This window comes from Enhydra lutris, unplaced genomic scaffold (genome assembly GCF_002288905.1).
Source record: "Enhydra lutris kenyoni isolate GAN:26980312 unplaced genomic scaffold, ASM228890v2 scaffoldscaffold91, whole genome shotgun sequence".
Lineage (NCBI taxonomy): Eukaryota > Metazoa > Chordata > Mammalia > Carnivora > Mustelidae > Enhydra > Enhydra lutris.
In genome coordinates this window covers 961,186-986,420 of record NW_019154175.1, presented here as the reverse complement: position 1 = coordinate 986,420, position 25,235 = coordinate 961,186, and the positions used below count along the sequence as shown (strand labels likewise).

Sequence of the window (25,235 nt, the reverse complement as noted above, 5' to 3'; positions counted from 1 at the left end):
GCGCTGTGGCCGGGCTCCCGGCGCTGTGGCCGGGCTCCCGGCGCTGTGGCCGGGCTCCCGGCGCTGTGGCCGGGCTCCCGCAGGCCGGGCGGAGTCCGCGCACGCCCCCGCCAGCGGCCTCTCTCTCCGGGGTTGGTCCCTAGTTTCCGCCGGTCCCCCAGGCAGTGCTGGACGTGCGCCAGTGCTGGTCCTACTGCTACGGCTCAAGTGACCCCCGAAGTTAATTTATTTTGGTTTCTACTCTTCAGACTCAGGTGCCGTCTTCAAAGTCTAGCCTGCAGGTGGCACCGGTCTTTACATGGAAAGCCCCCCCCCCCCCCGCCACCGCCCCGGGCAGTCCAGGTATTGGGGTGGCCTTGGTGTTAAGAAATGTGCTGCTTCCTTGGTTCATGGCTTTTGATCAGAGCTGTGCTACTAGGGGACTGGCGTCCTTGGTGGTTTGCATTTTATGGGGATTAGACTCACTGTGTCTGTCTCTTTCAGTGCTGTATTCCTCATTCATGCATTCACTTTCAGAGCTGGGCGCTTAGGCGCTATTAAGGGCTTACTTAAGTGCCGTGAGTACAGGAGACGAAAGCGAAGGCTTCACTGAGGGGGTGGTTTTTATATTGGAATTTGAAGAACCAAGTACAGTCTTCCCGCCGCTTCCATTCTTCATGCTCCATCTTTCCTATAATTCTTATCCCCTTTTTCTCTGTGGCAGTCCGTAATTGTGATTAGTATAGAACAAGGACAATTAGTTCTGACCTGAAAGATTCAACTAATACTAACAAGGCCGATGTGCTTGTCAGGTGCTGTGAATCCCCTGTGCCTAAATTACAATTACCAGGGATGATAGGTAGTGTTATCCCTTTTCACGACAGAAGAGAGGAGATGCCAAAGGCACAGACTAGTAGATTTCAGGGCTGAGTTTTACACTCCGTTTTCTGGATCAAAGCCTGTGCTGTATCTATTATTTATTTTGCTCCCTCCTTGGGAAGCAGGTTAGATAGACTAACTTAGGGTCGAGGCTGAGTCTCCGAGGGACCAGTCATCATCGTGGGAGGCTAGATGTTGGTAGGAACTCTGTAGGTAACATCAAAAACTAGCCAGCCCAGGCCTTACTTGTCTGTTTCCTGCTCGCAGCCGAGGGCCTGGCCAAGGGAAGATTCTCCTTGATTTTTGCTTTGGAGTTGCTTCCCTTGGGTGAAATCCTTAATTCCTTGTAAGATTTTTAAGTGTGAGTGCATGTGTGTGTGTTTGTATACACACACATGAATGGACCTCTGGGGAGGCCAATTTTTAGAAGGCATTAAAAAATTAATAGAGTTACAAATTACATTGAAACAGTTATCTGAATAGTGTAACAAACCCCCACATTTGTGATAAGAGTATTTTGTGTTTAGTGATGCACTAAGTAACAAAATTCAGCTGTATCAAATAACTCATAATTTCAAAGTAGTGATGCCCACATAAATGATATTTCCCAATATTTGCAGTAACTGCACTGTGTAACGAAAGTATCTGATTTCTATTGGTGACAAAGTTGCCAGAACTCCTAATATGGTTTGTTGTCATATTTATAAAAATCCTGCAGTTGTTCTAGAAGTTCATGAAAATAAAGCTGTATGAGTGAATTTATAGGTTTGTGGCCTCCTGAATTCTACCTATGGATGTCTTGGAGATGGTGGGGTGGGTATCTGAGGTTACAAACCCTACTTAGTGGTTGTTTTTCTTCTGAGTATTTGCTGGACACCCTAGAGCGTTACAAATACCCATTTCTTTCTCTTTCAGTTAGTGTCTCCTTTTACTCAGTTTCAGTTATTTCTAGTGATAAAAGCTGTTGAGAGGGAATTGTTGAATTGTTTATAGTCAATATAAACTCTGCTCTGCTCCTGTGGATAATTCTGCTGGAGAATATTCTTGTGTTAGTGGCTATGCGTCACACAGTGCAGGATAATTTTTTTTTTTTTTTTTTTTTGAGAGTGCCTGTAAACCTTAATGGAGTATGATATTACCAGTGCCAGAGAAGAAAAAAGGTGTTCTCACTATATATCCCCAAAACATTTAAAAGATTTTAAATGTGAATAATTCTGGTAATATGTTGGAAAGTTAAGATGAAATGGATACTTTAAAAAAAAAAACCTTAACTAAGACATAAGAACTAGAAAAGCAAAATAGTCCTGTATCTATTAAAGAAATTAAATTTGTTGTTAAAATCCGTTCCAAAGCAAAATTTCCAAACCCACATGATTTCATAAGGGAAATAGTCCAAACATTTAAAAAACTGAAAAAGGAAACACTTCCTGGCAGCTTTTATGAGGCCAGCATAATCTGGTTATTAAAGCATGATGAGGAAGAAATTTACAAGAAAATTCCAGGTTATAGTCTCACACAAAAGATGCAGAAGTCTTAATGATGTATTGGTAAATCATCTAAAGGAGACTAAACCATGACCAATTTGGACTTACTCTAGGAAGGGAAACTTTGGCTGACATCAGAAAGTCAAATGTAATTTAATTACATACACATAAAGGAGAAAAATTATTTGACAAAATTGAACACCGATTCATGATAAAAACTTTTTGCAAGCTAAAACATTAATGAGAAAAATTAAAGATTTAAACAATGGAGAATATGTCATTGCTCTGCAAATGAGTCTATAGATTTAGCACAATCCCAATCACAATTCTAGCAGATGTCTTCTCAAAAATAGAAGTTGATAAGCCAGTTCTAAAGTTTATTTGGAAATTCTAGATAATCTAAGAAAAAGTAAATTTGGATGTCTAGATCAATACATAATATGCTAGTATGGTATTGGCACTATGCTAGACAGACCATGGAACTGAGTAGTGAATCCATAATCAGACTTATATCACATGTATGTGTGGTCTGTGACAGAAGTGACACCTCAGTGCACTGGAGAAACTATGGCCTTTTCAGTTAATGATGCTAGGCCAACTGGATCTCCATTGAACAAAATGAATCTTGGTCATCTACCTCATCCCATATATAAATAGTAATTAAGATATATCACATACCTAAATGTGAAAGCTGAAATAATAAAGCTTCTGGAAGAAAGCAAAGTAAAATATCTTTATTACCTAGAGACAGTCAAAAGTTTGTGGGATAGGACACAAAAAGCAACCAATTATAAAGGAACAAGATTGGTAAGAACTTCTGTTCATTTAAAGATTCCATAAGGAGAGTGGGAAGTAAGCTACAGAATGGTGAAGATATTTGTAATTACATATATCCAATACAGAACTCCTACCCACAGTGTAGAAACAACTTCTGCAAATCATTAGGGAAAAAAATGGACAGCCCAATAGGAAAATGGGCAAGTCACTTCCCAAAGGAAGATATCCAAATTCTTAAGCACATGAAAAGATGGTTAACCTCATTAGTCATTAGGAAAATGCAAATTAAAATGAGAATGCGTTATCATTCTATACTCACCAGAGTGAGGGCTAAGTATATGCAGGCTTCCTCCGCTATCCAAAAGCAGAGCGTTCCTGTAAAATCTTTCATAAGCTGAAATGTGAAGCAAAGGAGAAATTACCATTAATTTATATGGAAAATTTTTGAGCATTCCAGACCCCCAAAATAATCCCTCTTAAGTTTTTCTGATACCTTAGGATACATTTCGCTGGTGGATGCACAGAATAAATGAAGGCCAAGCACAGATGTTCACAGGCAGAGTTCAGAGCTCTGGTGACATGATGTTGAGACCCTCAGCGTAGTAGTTTCCCGGGAAGGAGCCCGGGGCCACTCTTGCTGCTGGGGGGGTGTGCTCCCTCTGTAAGTGCTGGCTGCAAAACAAACATGGAGTGCCATTGTCTCCTCTTGCGTTTTTCTGTAGAAGTGGAAATCTTTGTATTTCTTTCGGTTAACAAAAATAGCTACTAATGTAGGTCTTTTGTAAAAGCAAAGTGGTATAATCTGACCTTTCAGAAAGTGGGGGATACCTGTCCTGGTTGGGTTGTGGACAAACTGGAACTCTCATACATTGCTGCTGGGTATAAAACTTAGTGCAACTGTCCTGGAAATTGTTTGGTGTATCATTTACTATAGCTGGACATCTATATCTCCTATGACCCAGCTACTCCATTCTTGGATAAACACAGCAGACATGTGGATACTGAAAGACATGTCAAAGAATGTACAGAACACTGTTATTCAAAATGGCCTCAAGTTGGAAACAACCCATATGTTCACGAGTAGTGGAATGGACAACTGCTTAGTTTATACAAATGGACTTCTCTTCAGTAATGAGAATGAGAACAGATTGTGGATGAGCCTCGCATGAAGCTGAACAAAAGGAAGGTAGAAACAGCAGAGTGGGTTCAAAAACAGGCCCAACTGAATAAGATGATAGAAGTCAGGCTAGGGGAATTTTGAGGCATTTAATTTTTTAAGATTTTTTTTTAAATTTATTCATTTGACAGAGAGAGAGATCACAAGTAGGCTGAGAGGCAGGCAGAGAGAGAGGGGGAAGCAGGCTCCCCACTGAGCGGAGAGCCCGATGTGGGGCTCAATCCCAGGACCCTGAGATCATGACCTGAGCTGAAAGCAGAGGTTTAACCCATTGAGCCACCCAGGCACCCCAAGGCATTTGATTTTTAATCTTAGTGGCAATGACTGTAGTGAATCTGCTTTTTGAAAATCTTAATTTTTAAAATTTTAACTAATTTTAAAAAATTTAAATTAATTTTAGGTACATTTTAATGTAAAGTTTACTTAAAGTAGTATATTATAAAATATTTGGTTCATTCAGATGCCCCTAATCTGGGGAGTGTAAGATGTAGTTGGCATGATTCCTGGTGATTAAAAAGGCTTAAAGTAGGTTAAGAATTTTCATGAGAGACCATATAATAGCACATTAGTACCTTTTGTGAATTAGGGACTTAAAAAAGTGACTCCTTTCCCGCACTCTTTAACAACAGAGGTCTGGCTTAATGGCAGTTCCTATAAAAAGACCTAGAGCTTTGTTTGATATTGAGACTGTTACCAGTGCGAGGTAGAAGCCAAAAAAATGCCAAGGTGGGAACTGAACACAAAATTTTGTTTTAGATTTAATTTTCTTACAGTTTAAGTTTTATAACAGTTGAATTAAAAATATTCTGATTTTTTTTTTAATGTAAATCCTTTTGGTTAGATACTTTCCTCCACCAGGCAGGTGTGGCATGTTAGTTTCCTATTGTTTCTGTAACAAATTACTACAAACATAATGGCTTAAAGCAGAAGTTTATTATCACTTCTGGAGGTCAGAAGTCCAAAATGTGTAGGCAGGGCTGCACTCCTTCTTGGAGGCTCTAGGGCAGACTCTTTTGTTGTTGCCTTTTGAGGCTGCCTCCATGTCTTTGCTTGTGAGCCCTTCCTTCATCTTCAGAGCACATTACGCTAACCTCTGCTTCCATTATCCCATCTTCTCTGTCCCGGACCCTCCCAGAAGGACCCTTGCGATTGCACTGGGCCTAAGTGGATGGTCAGGGCTAATGTCCCCATCTTTTGCTTAATGACAAATGCAAAATCCCTTTGTTTTGTAAGGAACTATATTATAGGCTCCAGGAATTAACACATGGACATTTCTGGGAGTACCCTATTTGAGGGCTTTCCCAGATGGGATTTTATATTTTGTCTCACAAATAAGTTTCCTGAATCTCACTAGGAGCTCACTGATACTTGCTGAATGAAGAAATGCATCTAGATTTCTTTTTTTAAAAGTATAGTTAATGGAAGAATAGAAGTCACGGTCCCTACTGTCTGCTACATTTGGAGTTTTAGGTTCAGGTCTAGACACCTGTACTATACAGAGACAACTGATTAATGGTAAAGGGTCGAGGAACTAAGTCACTGAAGAAATGGTTGAAGGAATCATGAATGTTTGTCCTGGAAGAAGGTTTGGGATGGAGTGTGTGGCATTAATTATCTTTAAATATTTGAAGAAGTATTATTGGAGAAAACAATTAAGCCTTTTTAGTATAATAGCAACATTAAAAACAAAAAGAATTGCTGTGAAGTGTGTAAACCTGGCGATTCACAGACCTGTACCCCTGGGGATAAAAGTATATTATATGTTTATAAAAAAATAAAATTAAATTAAAATTTAAAAAAACAAACAAAAAGAATTACATTTTAGAACAGAACCAAAGCACTGTTCTACCACTTTGTAAGTTCATCTGATCCTTACAGCAATTGCTGTTAACCCTGTTTTTTTTTTTTTTTTAAGATTTTGTTTATTTATTTGACAGAGATCACAAGTAGACAGAGAGGCAGGCAGAGAGAGAGGGGGAAGCGGGCTCCCCACTGAGCAGGGAGCCCAAAGTGGGGCCCAATCCCAGGACCCTGAGATCATGACCTGAGCCAAAGGCAGAGACTTAACCCACTGAGCCACCCGGGTGCCCCATCCCTGTTTATACATAAGGAGATTGAGGCATGGGAAGGTTATGCAACTTGTCTTAGGGCATACAGCTATGAAGTAGCGAAGCTGGAGCTGGGATTGGAACTTTGGAATTCTGACACCACAGCCATCTCCACGTAATCCCATTACCCTGCCTCCATGCCTTTAGTTCCAGAAGGTACAAACTTCAGACTACTGACAAAAAGTTTTTAAAAATAGAGGGACCAGGGGTGCCTGGGTGGTTCAGTGGGTTAAGCCTCTGCCTTCGGCTTGGGTCATGATCCCGGGGTCCTGGGATCGAGCCCCGCATCAGGCTCCCTGCTCAGCAGGGAGCCTGCTTCCTCCTCTCTCTCTGCCTGCCTCTCTGCCTCTTTGTGATCTCTCTGTCAAATAAATAAAATCTTAAAAAAAAATAGAGGGACCAGTTTTTGACTTGATTTGAGGAAAAATAGGATAATAACCAGAACTGCTTACAAAAAGTTTCTCTGCCTCTTGATGTTACTGGAAATGGTCAGGTAGGTTTTTGTAAAAGGAATTCCCAAACTGACTAGAGATTAGATCAGGTGACAGCAGGGTCCTTAGTGATTTTGCAGTTCTGATCTAGGGGAAATAATTATTTTTTTTTTCATTTTATATACAAATAATCAATCTTTGTGACATTTCATGTACTAAAGCTCCCTTGTGAACTGCAGTTTTCCCACTGACTTTCCAGAACTTCTCACATACTGGTGTGGTAGGCTGTGTCCCTGCCCCCTTTGAAGGTGCCATTGCTGTGCTCTCCTAATGAGGTAGAATCCTTCTTCTCACTTGAATCTGGACTGGTCTCTGGACCAGCACAGTGTTCTGTGAATTTTGGAGCCTGGTCCTTAGGAGACCTTGCCCCTCCTGCCTTTGTTCTTTTTAACCCCCAAAGCCACTGTGCTGGGAAGGGTCGGGCCTCCTGGAGCAGCCAGATCTGTGTGGAAGAGAAGCGCTGCACCTGGCTGAGAATTAGCACCAAATGCTAGGAATGGGGGAGGTCATGCTGGCCCTTCCAGCCCCTGCTGAGCTGTGTGGTGACTTGGTGACGTGAGTGATGCCAGGTAAGAGCAGGAGAATGGCCCACATAGCCATCCCACAGAATCACGAAGAAAAGGGATCTTTGTTGTTTTAAGCCACTATGTGTTGGGGTGGTTTATGGTGCAGTGAGACATAACTGATACATGATATTTTGGTGCATGTTTGGAAGTAGTGTCTGTATTTTAAAATATTCTGTAATTAGATGTTCTGTCCTGTCCAGCGGACCTCCTCCAAGCCACCATCATCACTCTATTAGTGAAGCCTTTCTGGGTTTGGAGAAGTATTTTTTGTTAGTATTACATAGTAAAGGAATAAGACTCTTTGTAAGACTCCTAAATAGGGTTTGGCAAAAACTGAGAGGACACAGTGTTTCTGCATTTGGGTTTCCTCGTGAGAGTCCTATGGTTTGTATTATGCAAAATAAGTTTGTTTCATCAAACAAAGGGGCAAGTCTCATAATTTTTCCAAATGTGCTAGAATATTATCCTACTCTTTCATTCTCTCCAAAGCCATTGTCATTTCAGTGTGCATGTGCTCTTTTTACTTCTATTACTTTGCGACTTCCAGAGTGCTCATTTGTTTCTAAATTTAGAATTATTTCAATTTTACTCAGCCCATCTCTCTATGTGACTGCTGACTTTCCCTTCTTATATCTGAATACATTGGTTTAGTTTGTCTTCTTCAGTCAGTCTTTTAAGGAAAGTGTGAGTTAGATGGTTCATGTGTGTTTTGATTACATCCAGTTGATTTACAAATTTTCTTCCTAGGGAGTATCTAAATTACGCATGACTTTAAAATTTTCTTTTGCTTGTATGTAGCTTGTATAACTCTCTAGCTTTCCTGATGGATTGATTTCATCATAGACACGGAAAAAAACGAATCAGGTCCCCTCGTAAGAATAGGGAGGTGGCTGAATCACAGACCTGTACCCCTGAAACAAATAATACATTGTATGTTAATTTAAAAAAATAGGGCTGAGGGAAGGCTCTGAAGTTAGACTTGGTGGGTATGAAGCTAAGCTCTGCTGCTTACCAGCTGTGTGACCTGGGGCAAGTTTCTTGACCTTTCTGGGCTTTGGTTTTCTTTTGTGTTAAATGAGGATACCAGAAGTACCAACCTTGAGAAGTTGTTATAAAGATTAAATGATATGATACTTGTAAAGTGCTTGCTTAGCATAAGTAGCCTATAAATAGTGCTTATAGTACAGCTGTTACTAAAGTATAAGAAAACTAAGTGGAGGAAAATTTCAGTTTAGGACATTGAGCAACTGGTAATTGGTAGAAGTGACGATGGTGATGCTGGTACCCAACCATTATTAGCTCAGTGCTGAGAGTGCGGTTTTGAAAGTCCTCTGGTGCATGTGGGTATGTGGTTATAGCTCATTCAGCACTGGAAATATCAAGACCAAGGAGCAGAAAACATTTAAAATGGAAGTGTTGGAATCCATTTGTAGCATGCATCAAAAATAAAGATACATTTGAAGTGATATTGGAAATTGCCGGGGGAAAGCATCTTACAGAAGTTATGTTTATGCACATTTTTGGCTTTGGCATAGTGAGCTGTGCTTCTCTGCCAAGATTAAGGAACAGGATTTCTGTCTGTGAAAGAGTGGGAGCTGGGGAGTTGGGTTCGGTTTTTGCGCCATCACTGGCTTCTCTGTGCGCTTGGGCAGATCACTGCCTTTCCCTGAGCAGGATTCTGATTCCTGAAAAAGAGCTAACCGTTAGCCTTCCTGGTGAGGAGTAGAGTAGATGATGTCTTTGAAAGCAGGTGGAGTGTTAAATTACAAAGTAAACGCAAATGTATGTTTCTTCAGTATAGAGAAAACTCTGTTAGCTGAGGAATTCTTGCCATTTTTATAGCTAGGATTTTATTCTGTGGGCCTCTGGAGTTCTGTAAGCCCCAGAGAAATGCGTTTTTGAACTACCTAGCCTCACGGGCTCTTACCCCTATATGCAGGTGAAATTCCTTGTTGCTCCGGTTTGACTTCTTTTCCTTTGATCCCAGAGAAACCTGCTATGATTTCCTTCCAACACCTGATATTAAATCTACTTTCTCTCTTTGTCTTCATTTGCCTCAAATAGTCTACTCTCATCAATAATATTTGGCTTTGAGATACTGTGATCTTACAGCTTTGGAGTTGCTGTTATATGTTCTTTGTTTTCTTCTTTTTCAATCCTGCTTCCTGGACTGGTTTCATGTCAGGTATGACTTAATTTTGCTTTATTTGTGTTGCTTGGTTCTAGAACTTTCTCTCTGCTTCCTCCTGAATCGCTGCTCTCCTTGCCTCCAGATGATCACACTGTCAAAGGGCTTCTTCCTGAAGCTTCACTCAAATAGCTAAATGTACGGGCTCACACGCCTGAGTTTTCTTCAGCAAATCAAATGCAAACTTGCAATTCTTTATGTTTAAGACCCTCTGCCACGTGGCTCCCACTCTCCCTTCACCTCCACTATCTATGTTTGTACTTCTTCACATTTGTACTTCACTGACCAGTATTCCCATGAAGGTGGCAGAGTTCCCGGGCCCCATCCCTTTCCCATCATACATCCCGGCCTCTCTCCTTAGCTCTCACATGTCAGTGGCACAGCCTCAGTTACATAGAGTAATCAGGTTGGCATTTACTCAAACTCAGGCTATGCTGCTCTGCTCTCAGTTGGCTTTTCCTATAGAAGTAATTTACAAATGGTGATTAGGTTCTAGGCTGTCTCATAGATAGATACCCACTAAGCTGATAATGCTATTGCAGGACAGGATCTGTAGGTGAACAACAGAAAAGAAGCATTACTAACATGTTTGAGTAAGGACCTCTTTGATTTCATCATGATAGCCTATCCCTAAAAAAGAGCATGCTTGTTTAGAGAATGAGAAATGGAAACTTGAGAACTTTCTGAGCGTATTTAGGAACCTTTATGGGTTTGGATAATTAAAAGTTATAGTTACATTCCCCAATGTCCAACTTGCCTTTTCTTTGATACTGTTGGGTTGTTAAATTCTTTAAACATATCTACTCTGATTTGCTTTCTAAGGGCACAGCTGAAATGAATACAGAATAAAACACTGAGGAGAAGAATTTTCTTGAGATAGGTGGGCAAGAGCTGAAAAGAGAGGTATAGGGAAGAAGGACCTGTTAAGAAGGACATGTGAGTGAGTGTGTGGTGGTCGTGGAGGTTATTTGGTCTAGTCTCCACATTTTATTTTATTTATTTTTAAAGATTTTATTTATTTGACAGAGCACAAGTGGAGGCAACAGCAAGGGGAGAGAGAGAGATGCAGACTCCCCTTTGAGCAGGGTGCCTAATGTGAGGCTTGATCCCAGGACCCCAGGATAATTCCCAGGACCCCGGGATAATGACCTGAGCTAAAGGCAGATACTTAACCGACTGAACCACTCAGGCGCCCCAGTCTCCACATTTTAAATGGGAAGAGGCAGCCCCACTGCTTTGTTGCTTGTAACGATGTATCTTTGTGTAGGTGTCTGCAAAACATACACAGTATAGCTAAGAGCTCCAGAAAGGGAAATGTTTTAACACTGAATTTTTTCGTTCCCCACAGTTCATTAATGCAAAGGAATTGTCCTAGAAGAGAATGTCCCTGGAAAGCTTCTAAACAGTAGGGCTTCCAGAACTTTCCTTTCATCTCTAAGATTATGTTCACATTTCAGTAGCATTTTTAGGGGTTCAGACTTTGCTAATCACATATTCTTAATGGAGGTGAGGAGTCCCATCCAATGTAATACCAACATCCTTTGAAAGGAGACAAACTAAAACGCAGAGGCTAAAGGTAACTTCCCACTAAAGGGAAGACTACCATATTCCCACAAAATTCTACAAAGAGATTCTAAGATATTCTAGGTATTTAAAATGCCTAGAATTTTATTTTTTTTTTTTCAAAGAATTTATTTATTTATTTGACAGAGATCACAAGTAGGCAGAGAGGCAGGCAGAGAAAGAGAGTGGAAGAAGCAGGCTTCCCGCCGAGTAGAGAGCCCGACGCGAGGCTCGACCCCAGGACCCTGGGATCATTACCCGAGCCCAAGGCAAAGGCTTCAACCCACTGATCCACCCACGCGCCCCTATGCCTAGAATTTTAAATGCCAGGTATTTAGATTTTAGATGCCAGGTATTTAAAATTAAGTTTGAGTAGAAGTGTTTAAAGCTAGAAGTGGTTCTGAAAAATAGCAAGGGGACCTGAGAAGGCATTGTTGAGGGTTTGAGAGTGTTTGTGATTGAAAGCGTAAGTGCCTGCTTCTGGATCCCTGAGGTGGCAGGAGGCCAAACTGCCTGAGCAACTTTTAGGTCATTGCCAGTTGGTACTCTGGGTAGAGGACCGCTGACTCTGACCTCCTATTTTCTGAAAGCCAAAGTTTATCTTTTTCTGCTCTGTCTCTCTTGGCTTGAAGAAAGGAGTTTGTGCATGGTAGATTATGAGCCAAGCTATAGAGACAAGTGACTTTTTAAACTGGCATTAATGGGGCTGGCTGTGGCTGAGGGGAAGCATGGAGTCTCAGTGGGCCCAGGACCTGGGTTTGAGCCCTGGCTCAGTTATTTCTCAATGTGCGGTCTTACTCTGCTTCACATTTTTCATCTGTAACATGCCTGTCTCTCTTGCTTCTCTTTGTTCCTTAGGGTGATCATTCAATAAAATGAGATGTGTGAATTCTGATTCTTGGCATTACTGTCTCACATGAGAAATGCTTGCTTGGGCTTAAAATTTTGCTCCTTATTTGGCATCCATTGTGAGACATATTTGAGAGGCTTCACTAAAGCCCTGAGAGCCATTTAACTAACTCTTTGTTATTTGGGAGCTGATCATTTAATTTGTAGAATTTTAGGACTTCCTATCACCTGCTCTAATACTTAGCATATAGACATGGCTGCCGTTAGAGAGAGACTGAGAATAGCAGAGGCTGAAACTATTTGGAAGTGCATTTCTCTTTCATGTACTAGTCCAGACATAAATGGTCTGGGGCGGTTTTGGGGGTGGGGTGGTACATGGAGTCAAGAACTGAGGCTCCTCAGTCTTGTTTTCCCACACGGCTCTCACCTCTTGGCCCAAGGTGGCTGTTCCAGCTCTGGCCAGCAGGAAGGACATGACCACAGCCTTGCAGCCAGAACTATTCAAATTCCCACACGTGGCTACACTATACAGTTGAGCTTAGCATCCATGCATTCAGATAAAAATTACATTACTGTGTATGAAGGGAGACTAAATATTGTGGGGTGGGCAGCTAGCAGTGTCCGCCACAGCTGCTGGGGGTCATGTGATTCACTTCCCTTTAAGAAGTTTACGTAAGATGGAAGATGGCAGCTTTCATTCACCCATTCATGTAAACAACTGTGGAATGACCTATGAAGGGGAGAACGAGGAGGTTAAGGCTGTTGCCTTAACAACAGGTTTGGAGAGGATCTGTACTTTTATTTAAGATTTGAAGCCATTTATTGTTCATGGAGCACTAGTCCCCTCTCACTACATTCTACACCCTGCGTTGGGTACTGGGGATGCAGAGATCAGGGTCCCTGTTCTCCAATGGTCCATCCCACAGGGGGAGCCAGTCCTGTCTGGCATGGAGCACATGACTGTCTGGTGTGCATTCTGATGGGAGGCAGATTGGGGGCTGTGGGAGCTCCTAGGGAAGACCTGCCCACCCCAAGGAAGGCAGGGCATGTGTGTGTGTGTGCACACACATTTTGGATGCAGGATGCATAAGGCAGAAGGAAGTATAACTGGGGCTCTGTCTCTATTACTTTAAACAGTGACGGATCCCTTAGACAGCAAGTGAACTAATATGCCATTTCCTAGTGTCATGTCTATGGCTTAATGTTTTTATTTCTGTTTCTCTTTCTAGAAACTTTCAGTGTGTCTGCCTGGACCCTTCTTCACAAGGAACAATGCTGCCCCGATGGGAACTGTCTTTTTACCTGTTGGCTTCACTAGGCTTCCACTTATATTCTTTCTATGAAGTTTACAAAGCTTCCAGAGGTAAGATCCCAACTTTCCTGACCTTCTATCTAGAAAGCAAGGGGGAAGGAAGTACTCAGAGATAGAAGACTCCGGAAGATTGTCTAGTGGGCTTGGGATGACTTGGACCCTACTTTGCTTTCCCCTCTCTGGGATGCTTGGAGTTTATGATCTGAGTCAACACGATTTTCTACCCCAATCCCAGATCTTGAACGGGATCCTGTAAGAGGAGGGAGGGTTTGATTCAATCGCTACTGAAGGCTGTGGAGGTGACCTGCAGTAACCTCTTCCATCTCCCTTCCATCATCATTGCTCTCAGACATGTGCAGGCAGCTCATGGTGTTGGAGGCCCAGATTCCTTTTGTCCTTTTGTTCTGCTGTGTTTAGTGCTTTGTATGCTTGTTGAAGAAGAATCATCATCAAATCCACATCCCAGCACATAGGAAAGGGGGTGGGAATCCTCCTGTCCTTTAAGGAGAGCTCAGCACGTTACCCTTATCGCTTCTGCTCACCCGCACTTGGCCAGTGCCAGGTCTTTTGGACACAGCTGGGAGGCTGGAAAACATCATCTTTAGCTTGGTGGCTATTCAGGCTATAGGACTCTGGGCTTTTTCATAAGATACAACCAGAGCCAGCTTAATAGAGGAGACATCAGAAGCTCTGTGGAAAGAGACGAGTTTGCAGGCAAAAGGACAAAACATTAGCGTGTTAGGAAGCATAGCATTGTCTGTCAACTACAAACCACTCAGTGGGACCAGGGTGTAGAGTGTGAGGGGACAGCGGTAGAAGTTGAGCTTAGATTAAAAAAGCAGGGAAAGGCCGTGAAAGACATTGCATGTTATTGTGAGGAGTTTGGCAGGAGAGTATGCTGAAAAGTCACTTCAGATGGTAAAAGTGCTTTGGGAAGCACAGTTGAGAGCCCTCTACTCTGAACACTTACCTCCTTAAGTCTCACTGGGCCTGATTTGGATATGCATCCCCAGGATGGACTTTTCTCCCAGCTGACAGATGTCCCACTCAAAGCCATGGGCTTGGTTGCAGAGACAGACCAGCTACGGTAGATGAGGACTGATCTTTTGTCCCAGCTAGCTAAGTAGTTGCACTCCCCTGCTGGAGCCTCTGACCTCCCAGGGCACATGTATGGGAGCTAATCCTGCTCTATGTCAGGCACCATATTAGATGCTACATGTACCTTGTCTCATTCATTCTTTAGAACAGCCCTATGAGATGGTCTGTTACTTCGAAGATAGGCTTTGGCAGCAGAAACACAACCTCCAACATAACTGTTCAAAGGCTGGTATGATGTCCAGACAGCATCAAGGAGCCTGGCTCCTTCTACCATGTCCCTCTGCCTTCTTCATCATGTGGCTTCACTGCGTGATGTAAGGTCACTGCTTCAGCTCCAGCTGTCATGTTCCCTTTTCTCCCAGAAGGAAATGGAAGGGGAGGGGAGGGGAGGGAGAGGGGTGGAGAGGGGAGGAGAGGGGAGGAGAGGCCTTCTTCTTTCCTGAATATGACTTGAAAGTTGCTTACATCATGTCCATTGACATACCATTTGCTAAAACCCAGCCCTGTACCCACATCAGCTGTGAGGGGAGCAAGTAAATGTAATCTTTGGTTGGAAGTCCAGTTATCCAGCTAAATTCAAGAGTTCTGTTATAGAGGAGGAAAGAATGGCAGCTCATCAGTAGTCTTTTCCATGAATGGATGTTAGTATTCCAGATTTTCGCCATTCTAGTACATGTGTAGTAGTATCTCATTGTTTTAACTTGCATTTCCCTGATGACGTGATGTGGAGCATCTTCATGTGCTCATTGCCATATAGATCTAATCTTCCCTGGTGAGGTGTTTGTTCAGGTCTTTTGCCCATTTTTTAATTGGGTTGTTTATTTTCTTATTCTTTTTTTTTTTTTTTAAAGATTTTATTTATTTATTTGACAGAGAGAAATCACAAGTAGGCAGAGAGGCAGGCAGAGAGAGGAGGAAGCAGGCTCCCTGCTGAGCAGAGAGCCCGACATGGGGCTCGAACCCAGGACCTGGGATCATGACCTGAGCCGAAGGCAGCGGCCCAACCCACTGAGCCACCCAGGCGCCCCTATTTTCTTATTCTTGAGCTTTAGTAGTTCCTTGTATATTTTGGATAATAGGATTTTTGAAATATTTTCTTCCAGCCTCTGGCTTGTCACCTATTCTCTTGAGAGTGTCTTTTGCAGAAAAGATATTTTAAATTTTGATTAAGTCCAGTTTATCAGTTGTTTCTTTAATACATTGTGTCTTGGGTATCTGAAAGGTACCTCCTAGAGCCAGGGTCATCTAGATTTTCTCTTGCATTATCTTCTGGGAGTTCAGTAGTATTCCATTTTATATTTAGATCTATAATATCCATTTTCAGTTAATTTTTGGGATAGGTGTAAAGTCTGCATATAGATTCATTTTTTTTGAATGTGGATGTCCAGGTCCAGCATTTGTTGAAAGACTATCTTTCCTGTGTTGTACTGTCAAAGGTGAGTTTACTGAATTTATGCAGGTCTTTTTCTGGGCTTTCTAATCTGTTCCATTCATCTGTTTGTCTATTCTTTCTCCAGTGCCACAGTCTCTTGAATACTGAGGCTTTATAATAAGTCTTGAAATTGAGTGATATCAATCCTCTGACTTTATTCTTGGCTATTCTGGATGTTTTGCTTTTCCATATAAACTTTAGAATCATTTTGTCAATGTCCACAAGGGAACTTGCTAGCATTGAATCTATAAACAAAGTTGAGTAGAACTGACATCTTAACAATATTGAGCCTTCCTGTCCATGAACATGGAATATCTCTCAAATTTTTTGTTTTGTTTTGTTTTAGTTTTCATAAGAGTTTTCTAGTTCTCCTAACACACGACTTATATTAGATTTATTCCTAAGTATTTCACTTTTGGGGGTGTTAATGTAAATGGTATTGTGTTCTTAATTGTAAATTTCACTTGTTCATTGCTGATCTGTAGAAAAGGAATCGACTTTTGCGTATAAATCTTGTATCCTGCAACCTTGCTATAATCACTCACTGGTTCCAGGAGTGTTTTTGTAGATTCTTTGGATTTTCTACATAGGTATTTGTATTATCTGCATACAAAGACAATTGTTTTTCTTCCTTTCCATTCAGTATACTTTTTTTTTTAAGATTTTATTTATTTATTTGACCAGAGATAGAGCCAGAGAGCACAAGCTGGGGGGAATGGCAGAGGGAAAGGGAGCTTGATCCCAGGTCACTGGGATCATGACTTGAACCGAAGGCAAATACCTAACTGACTGAGCTGTCTAGGAACCCTCCATTCTATATACCTTTCATTTCATTTTCTTGTTGCACTAACTAAGACTCCCATTATGATATTGAAAAGGAGGGGTGAGAGGGGACACTTTTGCCATTTTTCTGATCTTAGTAGGAAAACTTTCTGACCATTCTGATGTTCTGATGTTCACTGTAGGTTTCTTAATCCAATTGAGAAAGTTCCCTTCTGTTTCTAGTTCGCTGAGAGTATTTAATTGTAAATGAGTGTTGGATTTTGTCAAATGCTTTTGTGCCTCTATTGATATGACCATGTGGTTTTGTGTGTGTGTGTGTGTGTGTGTGTGTGTGTGTGTGTGTGTTTTGCTTGTTGATGTTATGGATTACACTAACTCATTTTTGTGAGTCTTTGTCCTTTGGACAAACCTCTCCTGGACTCAGCAGGGCAGATCTTCTGCTCTGTGTGGTGTTAGCTGGGACTACAGTCATCTGGTGCCTCACTCATGTGGCTGGCCAAGACCTCAGTGGGGAGTTGTCACCAAGTGTGCAGAGGTTCTCTCTGCATGACTCTCCACATGGCTTATATTTCTCATAGCAGGACAGCTGGGTTCAAGAAGGGGTATTGCAAGTGCACAAAAACAGAAGCTACAGATCTCTTGAAGCTCAGCCTGGGACGTTGTACAGTTCACTTCTGCCTCATTTATTGGTGAAAGCAAATCATAGCTCCAGTCCAGATTCAAGGGGAGTAGTCTAGCCTTTTTATGGCTGGAGCAGCATGCCTGTGAGTGGAATTTATGGCCGCCATCCTAGGAGTCTTTCACAATGGGTGCTGTACTTTTTCACCCAGATGAGGATACAGAGATTGAAAGAGTTTAAGGTCCTACATCTAGTAAGTTCTAATGGAACTGGGTTTAAACTCAGAGGTGTCCAACTCGAGACCCAACATCTTGTTCTATTCTGCCACTTGTATTTAATGATAATTACTAAAGCACCTCACTTTAAAAGGGGAGGCCCTTTTGTCTACTCTACAATAAAATTTTTAAAATTTTATCCAAGAATTGGAACAAAATGTTTCCTTTCTGTGTCACGCTGGCTGCTGGGATGTGGGTGTGAGGGGATCCTTCTGTGGATAGTAGGAAGCTTTTCTGCACCTCAGCTGATCCAGAGGCTGTCATGCTGTTGGACTTATTAGTGACCACTCCCTAGCCCAAAGCTTCTTTCATCCTCTGTTTTTCCTTTAAATGTCAGTGCCAAAGTGTTTCTCAGGTTGCTCCCAAGAAATGTCTTCTTTCTCTAATACTTTTGCCAGTTCAGCTCATGGAAGCCGGATCCCCCTGTCTTGCCAAAGTGTGTTTAATGGTGCAATGTTAAGTCTTCTTGGCTCCATGTCATACTGTCTAATTCAGGAAAAAGTGTTACTTAGCCACATGATAGAAGTAGGTCACTGGGAAAACTGTCTCTTCTGTAAACTTTTTTTGGGATGCTTGTATTTGGAGTAAATAGAGTGCCTAGAACATATTACAGGCTCAAAACCTACCTGTTCAGTGAAATGCCACCAGTGGGCATCTGCACGGCTGCTTTCTCTGGGTGTGGGGCAGGCGTCTTGTTCACTGCACTCTGTCTGGGGAGGCAGGGCTGTTGGGCCGTGTGGGACAGCAGTCTAACTTGAATGGCCTTCATCCAATGGAATCTTTTGCTAAATTCACAGCAGGGACTGAACAGAACACCCTTTCTTCCTTCCGACTCTACCAGGTGTAGAACATCTCTAAGTCATATGGAAATCCTTGGCTTGGGGTGGTGGTGATCTGCTATGCTTGGGGACTGCTCCCCTCGAGCTCTGCAGCATGGTGGCTAATCTGGACCTGCTGGGTCAAGGGGATGCCCTTGTGGTTCGGTAGATGTAGAAACACTTTTATGTCCCTCTGCGTACACTTACCCTGAGGAAAGATGAGATCTGCCGTGCTGTAACCTTGAAAGAGTTAATGCTCCCACCTAAAAAAAGCCTGTATATTGTGTTCATATCAATTTGATGCAGTTTTTGAAATGAAAAGAGTAGGATTGTCATCAGTAAAAACCTGAGTGATTGGCGGTCACCTGGGAAAGCAGCTGGGAGGGGAAGTCTTAGACTACTGTTTCAATTATTTGTTGATTTATATTCAAGTTTACTTCATCTTGTACCTATTTTGACATTTTGTAGCTTTCCAGGAATCTATGCATTTATGTAGGTTTTCCATTTGATTGGTATATTGTGCTTCATAATACTTGTATTTAAAATTTTTTTGCTTCTGTAGTTTTGTTTTCCTCTCTTACTGTGTATTTTGTTTTACATTGTCTCCGTTCCTCCCTTCCTCCTCTTTTTTTTGCTTTGATCAGTTGTGTCAGAGAGCTTAGCGATCTTTCCAGCTTATGGCTTTGTTCAGTTTCTCAGTTGTTTCCTTTTGTTCTCCAATTTCTGCTCTTATTATTTCTTATCGTTTCTTTGGATTTGCTCTGTTCCTTTTCATTCCAGCTGTATGAGTTGAATGCGTAGCTCACTTATTTTGTAAGGAATCTATTTGTATTGTGTCATACCTGAGAGCTTTCTCAGAAGGATTTTCAGAAGAATGATTTGCAGAAGAGGAATTGCAGAGTAAAACTACATGAATATTTTTAAGGTTTTTGACAGACTTCCCCAGACTGTTCTCCAGGAAGATTGTGTCAGCAGTACTTCTTCTTGGGCTGCCTGGGTGGCTCAGTTGGTTAGGCATCTGCCTTTGGCTCAGGTCATGATTCTGGGGTTGGGAGCTCTCTTTTCTGAGAATATCAGTGGATTTCTCAATCAATTTGTACCTCATTACTGCAGAGTTTTAATTAAAAATGCTTTATAGGGCACCTGGGTGGCTCAGTTGGTTAAGCAACTGCCTCAGCTCAGGTTATGATTCTGGAGTCCCAGGATCAAGTCCCATATCAGGCTCCCTGCTCAGTAGGGAGTCTGCTTCTTCCTCTGACCACCCCCTCCGTGCTCTCTCTCTCAAATAAATAAATAAATAAATAATTGCTTTATGAAATACTTGAGTATTTGGTGGAATAAGTTACCACTCATCATTCTTCATTTCCTCACTTAGCTATTCTTTTTTTTATTAATTAATTTATTTTTTATTAACATATAATGTATTCACTTAGCTATTCTTACTGGTTTATTCTTCTATATACATATATGAAATTGTTCTGAAAAAATCTCATTGCGTTTTAATTAGAATTCTAGGAACCCTAGAAATTTGTAAATAATTAGTATTATTATATTTTTCCATCCACAGATAATGGCATTTTCTCTTTATTCATTCAGGGTCTTCTGTTATTTCCTTTAGTAAAGGTTGCTGGTCTTCTTCATAATACGTCCTGCTAAAATTCCTATTCAGATCATTTGAGTCTTTGTTTTTTTCCTTTTATGATTGGGAAATTTTCCAGTTATATTTCCTATAATTTGTAGCTGATTATCTCTGATCTAAAGGTATTTATTTTGGTTTATGTATGTTAAATTCCAACAATTTATTGAATTCTCTTAATGTTCCATTTATTTATTTTTTATTTTCCTAATTTTTGTGTTTAGATAATATCTGCAGATCATGCTAATGGTTTTGCTTCATCTATTATTGCTTACCTGGGACTCGTAGAACAATGCAGTAGTCGGGAAAGAATGCTATTTTTATTCTAATTCTAATTTTAATGGAATTTCCCATATTGTTTTTACCATTACTGAAAAGGTGAATAAACTTTGCCTTTTTTCTTTTTTTTTTTTTTAAATTATGCTAAGGAATCTGGCTAGCTCCCTTTAACTAAATTTTTAAAATCAGCAGTGAATGTTGAATTCATTTTTAAAGCACCTATTCAGATGATTGCAAAGTTTTTCCCTTTCAAGTTGTTGACCTATTTTAAAGTTATACATATTCCAGTATGGCTTATATGGGTTTCTACAACAAACCTAAGACTATGGTATTTTTAAATAAACTGCTTGTTTCCAAGGTTTTTTTAAATTACTAATTTCTAAGTGAGATTCATTGGCCTGTAGTTTTATTTTTCATTTCATCAGATTTTAACATCAGCATTAACTTTATAAAATGAATGGGGAAGTTTATTTTTTGTGTGTGCTATGGAACTGTGTAAATAGTGCATGAGACGTGAGCTTCGAAGTTTGATATTCATTTGTAAGTTTGTCTAGTCTAGGCATGGAGTGCTTGGAAATAGATTCACTGAAAACTTCAGTACCTTTCAGTTATTTCAGGTTATATTTAGGTTTTCTTAAGTCAGTTTGAGATATATATATAAATTTTTTTTTCAGATTTTATTTTTATGGAATTTTTACACCCAATATGGGGGCTCGAACTCACAACCCTGAGATCAAGAGTTGCGTGAGGCAGCCAGGTGCCCCTACATTTTTCCTCTGCATTGAAATTTTCAAATGTATGAACACCCAGTTGTAGATCATATAATGTTTTGAATCACCCATGTCTCATTTTTTCTGTTTTAGGGAATTTACTAAAGGTTTTGTCTACTTAGTGGATTTCTTCTCTTTTTCAAAAAAAAAAAAAAAAAAAATCTCTTGGGTTTATTTATAAATTCTAATTTTTTTTTTTTTTTTTTTTTTTTTTGGTGACAATTACTCTCCATTGAACAGTAGGCCATGCTAGATCCTTTTGGCTTTTCCAGAGCCCAGGTTCAAGTTTTATGCCCTGGCTCTCTTCCTGAAAACTTGCATATTGGGGACATTTTTATAAACAGAGTGGTATTTTTCCACAAATTTGCATTTCCATTTCACAGACCCTTTATTTTCATTTTAAAAAATCTTGAGTGAGCAGAGTTAAATGTTTCTCTAGATAAACTCTGTAGCACCAGGAAGCCCCAATATTTAAGCAACTACGAACAAATGATTTATTTGAATTGCCACGTCCAATTTCTGTGTTTATATAGTAGGTGTTCTGAAAGTGGAATACAATTGTAGTTGAACATTTTCACCTTCTACCTTCTGTTTGTTCCTAAACACCCCTGTTGTTGTCACTTACCATTAGTCTCTGTTTATAAGGAAAGGAGACAACAGTGCGTTTAGATTCTTCTTTGTGTTCATAACACACTAACCTCTCATGAGGGGCGGGCTTTGTAAACAAGAGGTAACTTTTCCCACTTGATTTTGTGACTAGAGAATTTGGTTGCAAGACAGCTGGCAACTCTGGAGGGCCCATTTCAGGGTGGGCGGCATTGGGTTGGGGGGGAATGGAGGCTACCCCTGGTCCTGTCTTTGAACAGGTGGCCTTGCCCTTGGAACCATGGGAGGGGCCACCAGGGGCCCTTCAGTTAACAGGTCTTTCGTGAAAGGACCCAAGGGCATAGCTCCCGCAGGAGCCAAGGACTGGGCAGTCTGGCTTGATGGCCAGCATGGAAAGTGTGTGTCACACTCAGGCTCCGAGGGATCTGTTGGGCAGGGCTTCATGTTATGGCTCACCCTCTTCCCTGGTCACGTGTGGCCAGGGTCCTAGGAAACGTTAGAGCTCTGGCTTTCCTACTGGGAATCCAAGCTTGCTGGCCCACTCCTTCCTCTCAGGCTTACGTGGGCCTTCTTCTCCTATGTGGACACTGGCCCTCAAGGCGGGAGAGTGTTGGTTGACTTTTTTTTTTTTTTTTTTTAAGATTTTACTTATTTGAGAGAGCGAGCGAGAGAGAGAGCGAGCAAGCACTCGAGGCAGTTGGGTAGAGAGAGAAGCAGGCTTCCTGCTGACGGAGGGCTTGATCCCAGAACCGTAGGATCATGACCTGAGCAGAAGGCGGACGCATCACTGACTGAGCCACCCAGGCTCCCCACCCTTAGTCGACTTTCTTCACACCAGTAGTAAACTTGTCACAGTGTACAGTGACCTGGGACAGGGCCTGAGCTGAGGGCATGTGAAAGCAATCCTCCGTATTAGACTCCACAGCTCCTTACTCCTCCAGCTAGTGCTCCCTTCTGTTCTGTCAAACACAAAAGAATATGCCCAGAGCTTATGGTTTCTTCTTTGCTGGAATGTTTCCATCTCAGTCTGGAGCCCTAAGGACTGCCATGCAGATCATGTACCTGGTGGCTCGCAGTGATAGACCCCAGAATTCCCACTGATGAGTAATAGATGAGCAGCCTTATTAGGGAAATCTGAAGGCCTTTTATGTTGTATGTCACTTTGTATCCTATTTACATATATGATTTGTTTTTGCTTGAGCTATTTCTACATCAACTTTTCATTCCCTTATGGGAATTGGGGGGTGGGGAGCCACTTCTCAAGAGTTATCATGGGAAAACCAGCACCTTCTCATCCTTCTCTATGACCTTTTATATGAATTTGTGAGAGCTGGTTATCGTTAAATTCTCTTATCTGGAGAAGCCCATCTTTTCTGCTCCCTTTCTCTACTCATTTACTGCCACAGTCTGCCGTACCCGGCGGCTTCCTAGAGAAATAAAGAATCAGTAGGAGCTGATTGGAATTTTTCAAATGCATAGAAACAGCAGGACATGTTAAGCCATGATTGGGTGTGCTAGTCCTTGGCAGTGGCTTGTGTCAGACAAGGGTGTGTGTGTGTGTTTCCTCCCCTTCCCGATTATTGCCCTCTAATTACCCCCACCCCACCCCAGAAATGGTTTCCTATCAAAATGTTGAGGGTGAAAGGGGTAGGTTAGTTAGCACTTGCAAGTAAATGGTTTACCACCACAGCTCATTGGCATCGATTAAAATGAAAATCCTCTCACTCAGTAGGTAGAATGGGGCTTTGATGTATCCTCTTGTTGGGTGGTGGTTGGAGTGGGGAGAATCAACAGCTGATTTAGTAATGAGGGCTCATCAACAGAAATTGCTTCATTTCTGTGCTCTGAGGCAGTTTTGTGGAGCGCTGAATTTTGGGAAATAAAACCAGGGCACCTCGAAGAAAAAGCTTGCTTCGCCCAACAGTCAGTCCTGTGTGGTGTGGAGAAAATTGCTCAGGCAAAGCAGGCTTCTCTCCATTTGCAGGGTCCTTTTGCTTGAGTGTGTGTGAGCTAAGATGAAAACTTGCTCTGAGTGAGAATATGGGCTCTCTAATGAAAGGTCGCAGCAGAGAAATTCTGAGGGCCGAAGCTCTTTGGGGAAAGATTTTCCACTACACGTTCTCAGCTGCCGTTCTCCTATAGCAACCAAATTCTGTAGCCACGCAGTTTCAGCTAACTTAAGACCGTTTCAGGACCATGAATTCCAAAGAGGAATGGATGTTGTATAGCATTTGTTGTCAAGAAATCAGACCCGGGGAGTTGTAAAAATTCTCCAAACCTGAGAGAAGATTTTTGGTTTTGGCCATGCTGTCTAATACTGTAGTCATTAGCTGTCCCAGCACTTAAAATGTAGCCTCTTCAAATTGAGATGGGCTATAAGGATAGCATGTATATTGGATTTTGAAGAATTAGTAAGAAAAAGGGATGTAAAATGACTCATAGGTAATTGTTTAATACTGATTCTGTGTGGAAATAAAAGATACTAAAATTAATTTCATCTTTTTTTACTTTTTAAAATTGTGCCTTTATTTCAGTTGCGGGCACCAGACAGGGTGTATCCTGTGTAGGATTCCTTTTTCCCACTAGAGGGAGCTGCGTTCCAGTTTCAGGAAGTCTGGTGCTTTCGCATGTAAATTTCACTGCTTCTGAATCTGAACGTACTCTTTTAAAAAAGAAGCAAAAAACAAAAACAAAACCATCCAAACACGTTTCTGCCTCGTTTCAGTTCTGCACAATTCTGATGTTTCTGGAGGTTGCTTTTCGTGAACCCGAAACAGAAGAGGCAAGAGGATTGTTGGACTGCAGTAGTTTGCCCTTTGTTTGTGGGCTCTTCCCTGGAACTTGAGTCTGTGCACAGTTGAACACACAATGTGACCTGTGTGCTGCTGTAACAGAAAGAACCAGAGCCCGGCTGTAATCCCACACCTCCACAGTGCCCCCTGCACCCCATGGGATGCAGTGGGACTCTGTCCTGGAGCTGGGCCATGTGGCGCCCTGGGCTGGTGCTCACCACCCCACCCTTTCCTGTTGTTCCCAGGGCAGTGTTGCCCATGGTTGGATGCTGGGGCTCCTCTAGTGTGTGACTCTGTCCCTGGATCCCGCTGGGAAACTAGCATCCTTTAATGACGACACACTTTCCTGGTTTTCCTGCCATCTTTCTGGGTAGTTCCTTTTTGTTTCTTCTGTGGTTTTTGTAGGTTTGTTGGTCTGATAAGGACTGGTTTTCCCTTGTTTGTGCACCCTGTGCCTTTTAGGGTGAGCTCAGACATTCTGGTGGCTGCATCGCTACCCTTATGCTGAAGACGCCCCACGCTTCATCTCCAGTTCAGTGTACTCTTTTGAGCTCCATCCATTCCCCTTGGGCTGGTCAGGGGACATCGCACAGGCACTTCAGCACTCCTCCTTCCTTACATGGCGTGCATCAGCACTATTGCAATTTATCATTATTGGTTCGTCTCTCTTCCCTGGGGTACCAGGAGTCCCAGGCAAAGGTCATGCCAATCTTGTTTTGTTTCATTCCTGGTATATCACAGTGTGTGACTGGTT

General features: G+C 41.7%; 1 protein-coding gene across 2 annotated transcripts in view; it reads left to right on the top strand.

The window, feature by feature from the left end:
• Positions 1-25,235, top strand: part of LOC111162365 (hedgehog acyltransferase) — a 328,170-nt gene that overhangs the window by 406 nt on the left and 302,529 nt on the right. For both annotated transcript variants that reach the window (XM_022526736.1, XM_022526737.1), the window contains exon 2: positions 13,291-13,424. In XM_022526736.1, the coding sequence (XP_022382444.1) occupies positions 13,334-13,424 (91 nt within the window). In that variant the 5' untranslated portion in view covers positions 13,291-13,333. The remainder of the gene's footprint in view (positions 1-13,290; positions 13,425-25,235) is intronic.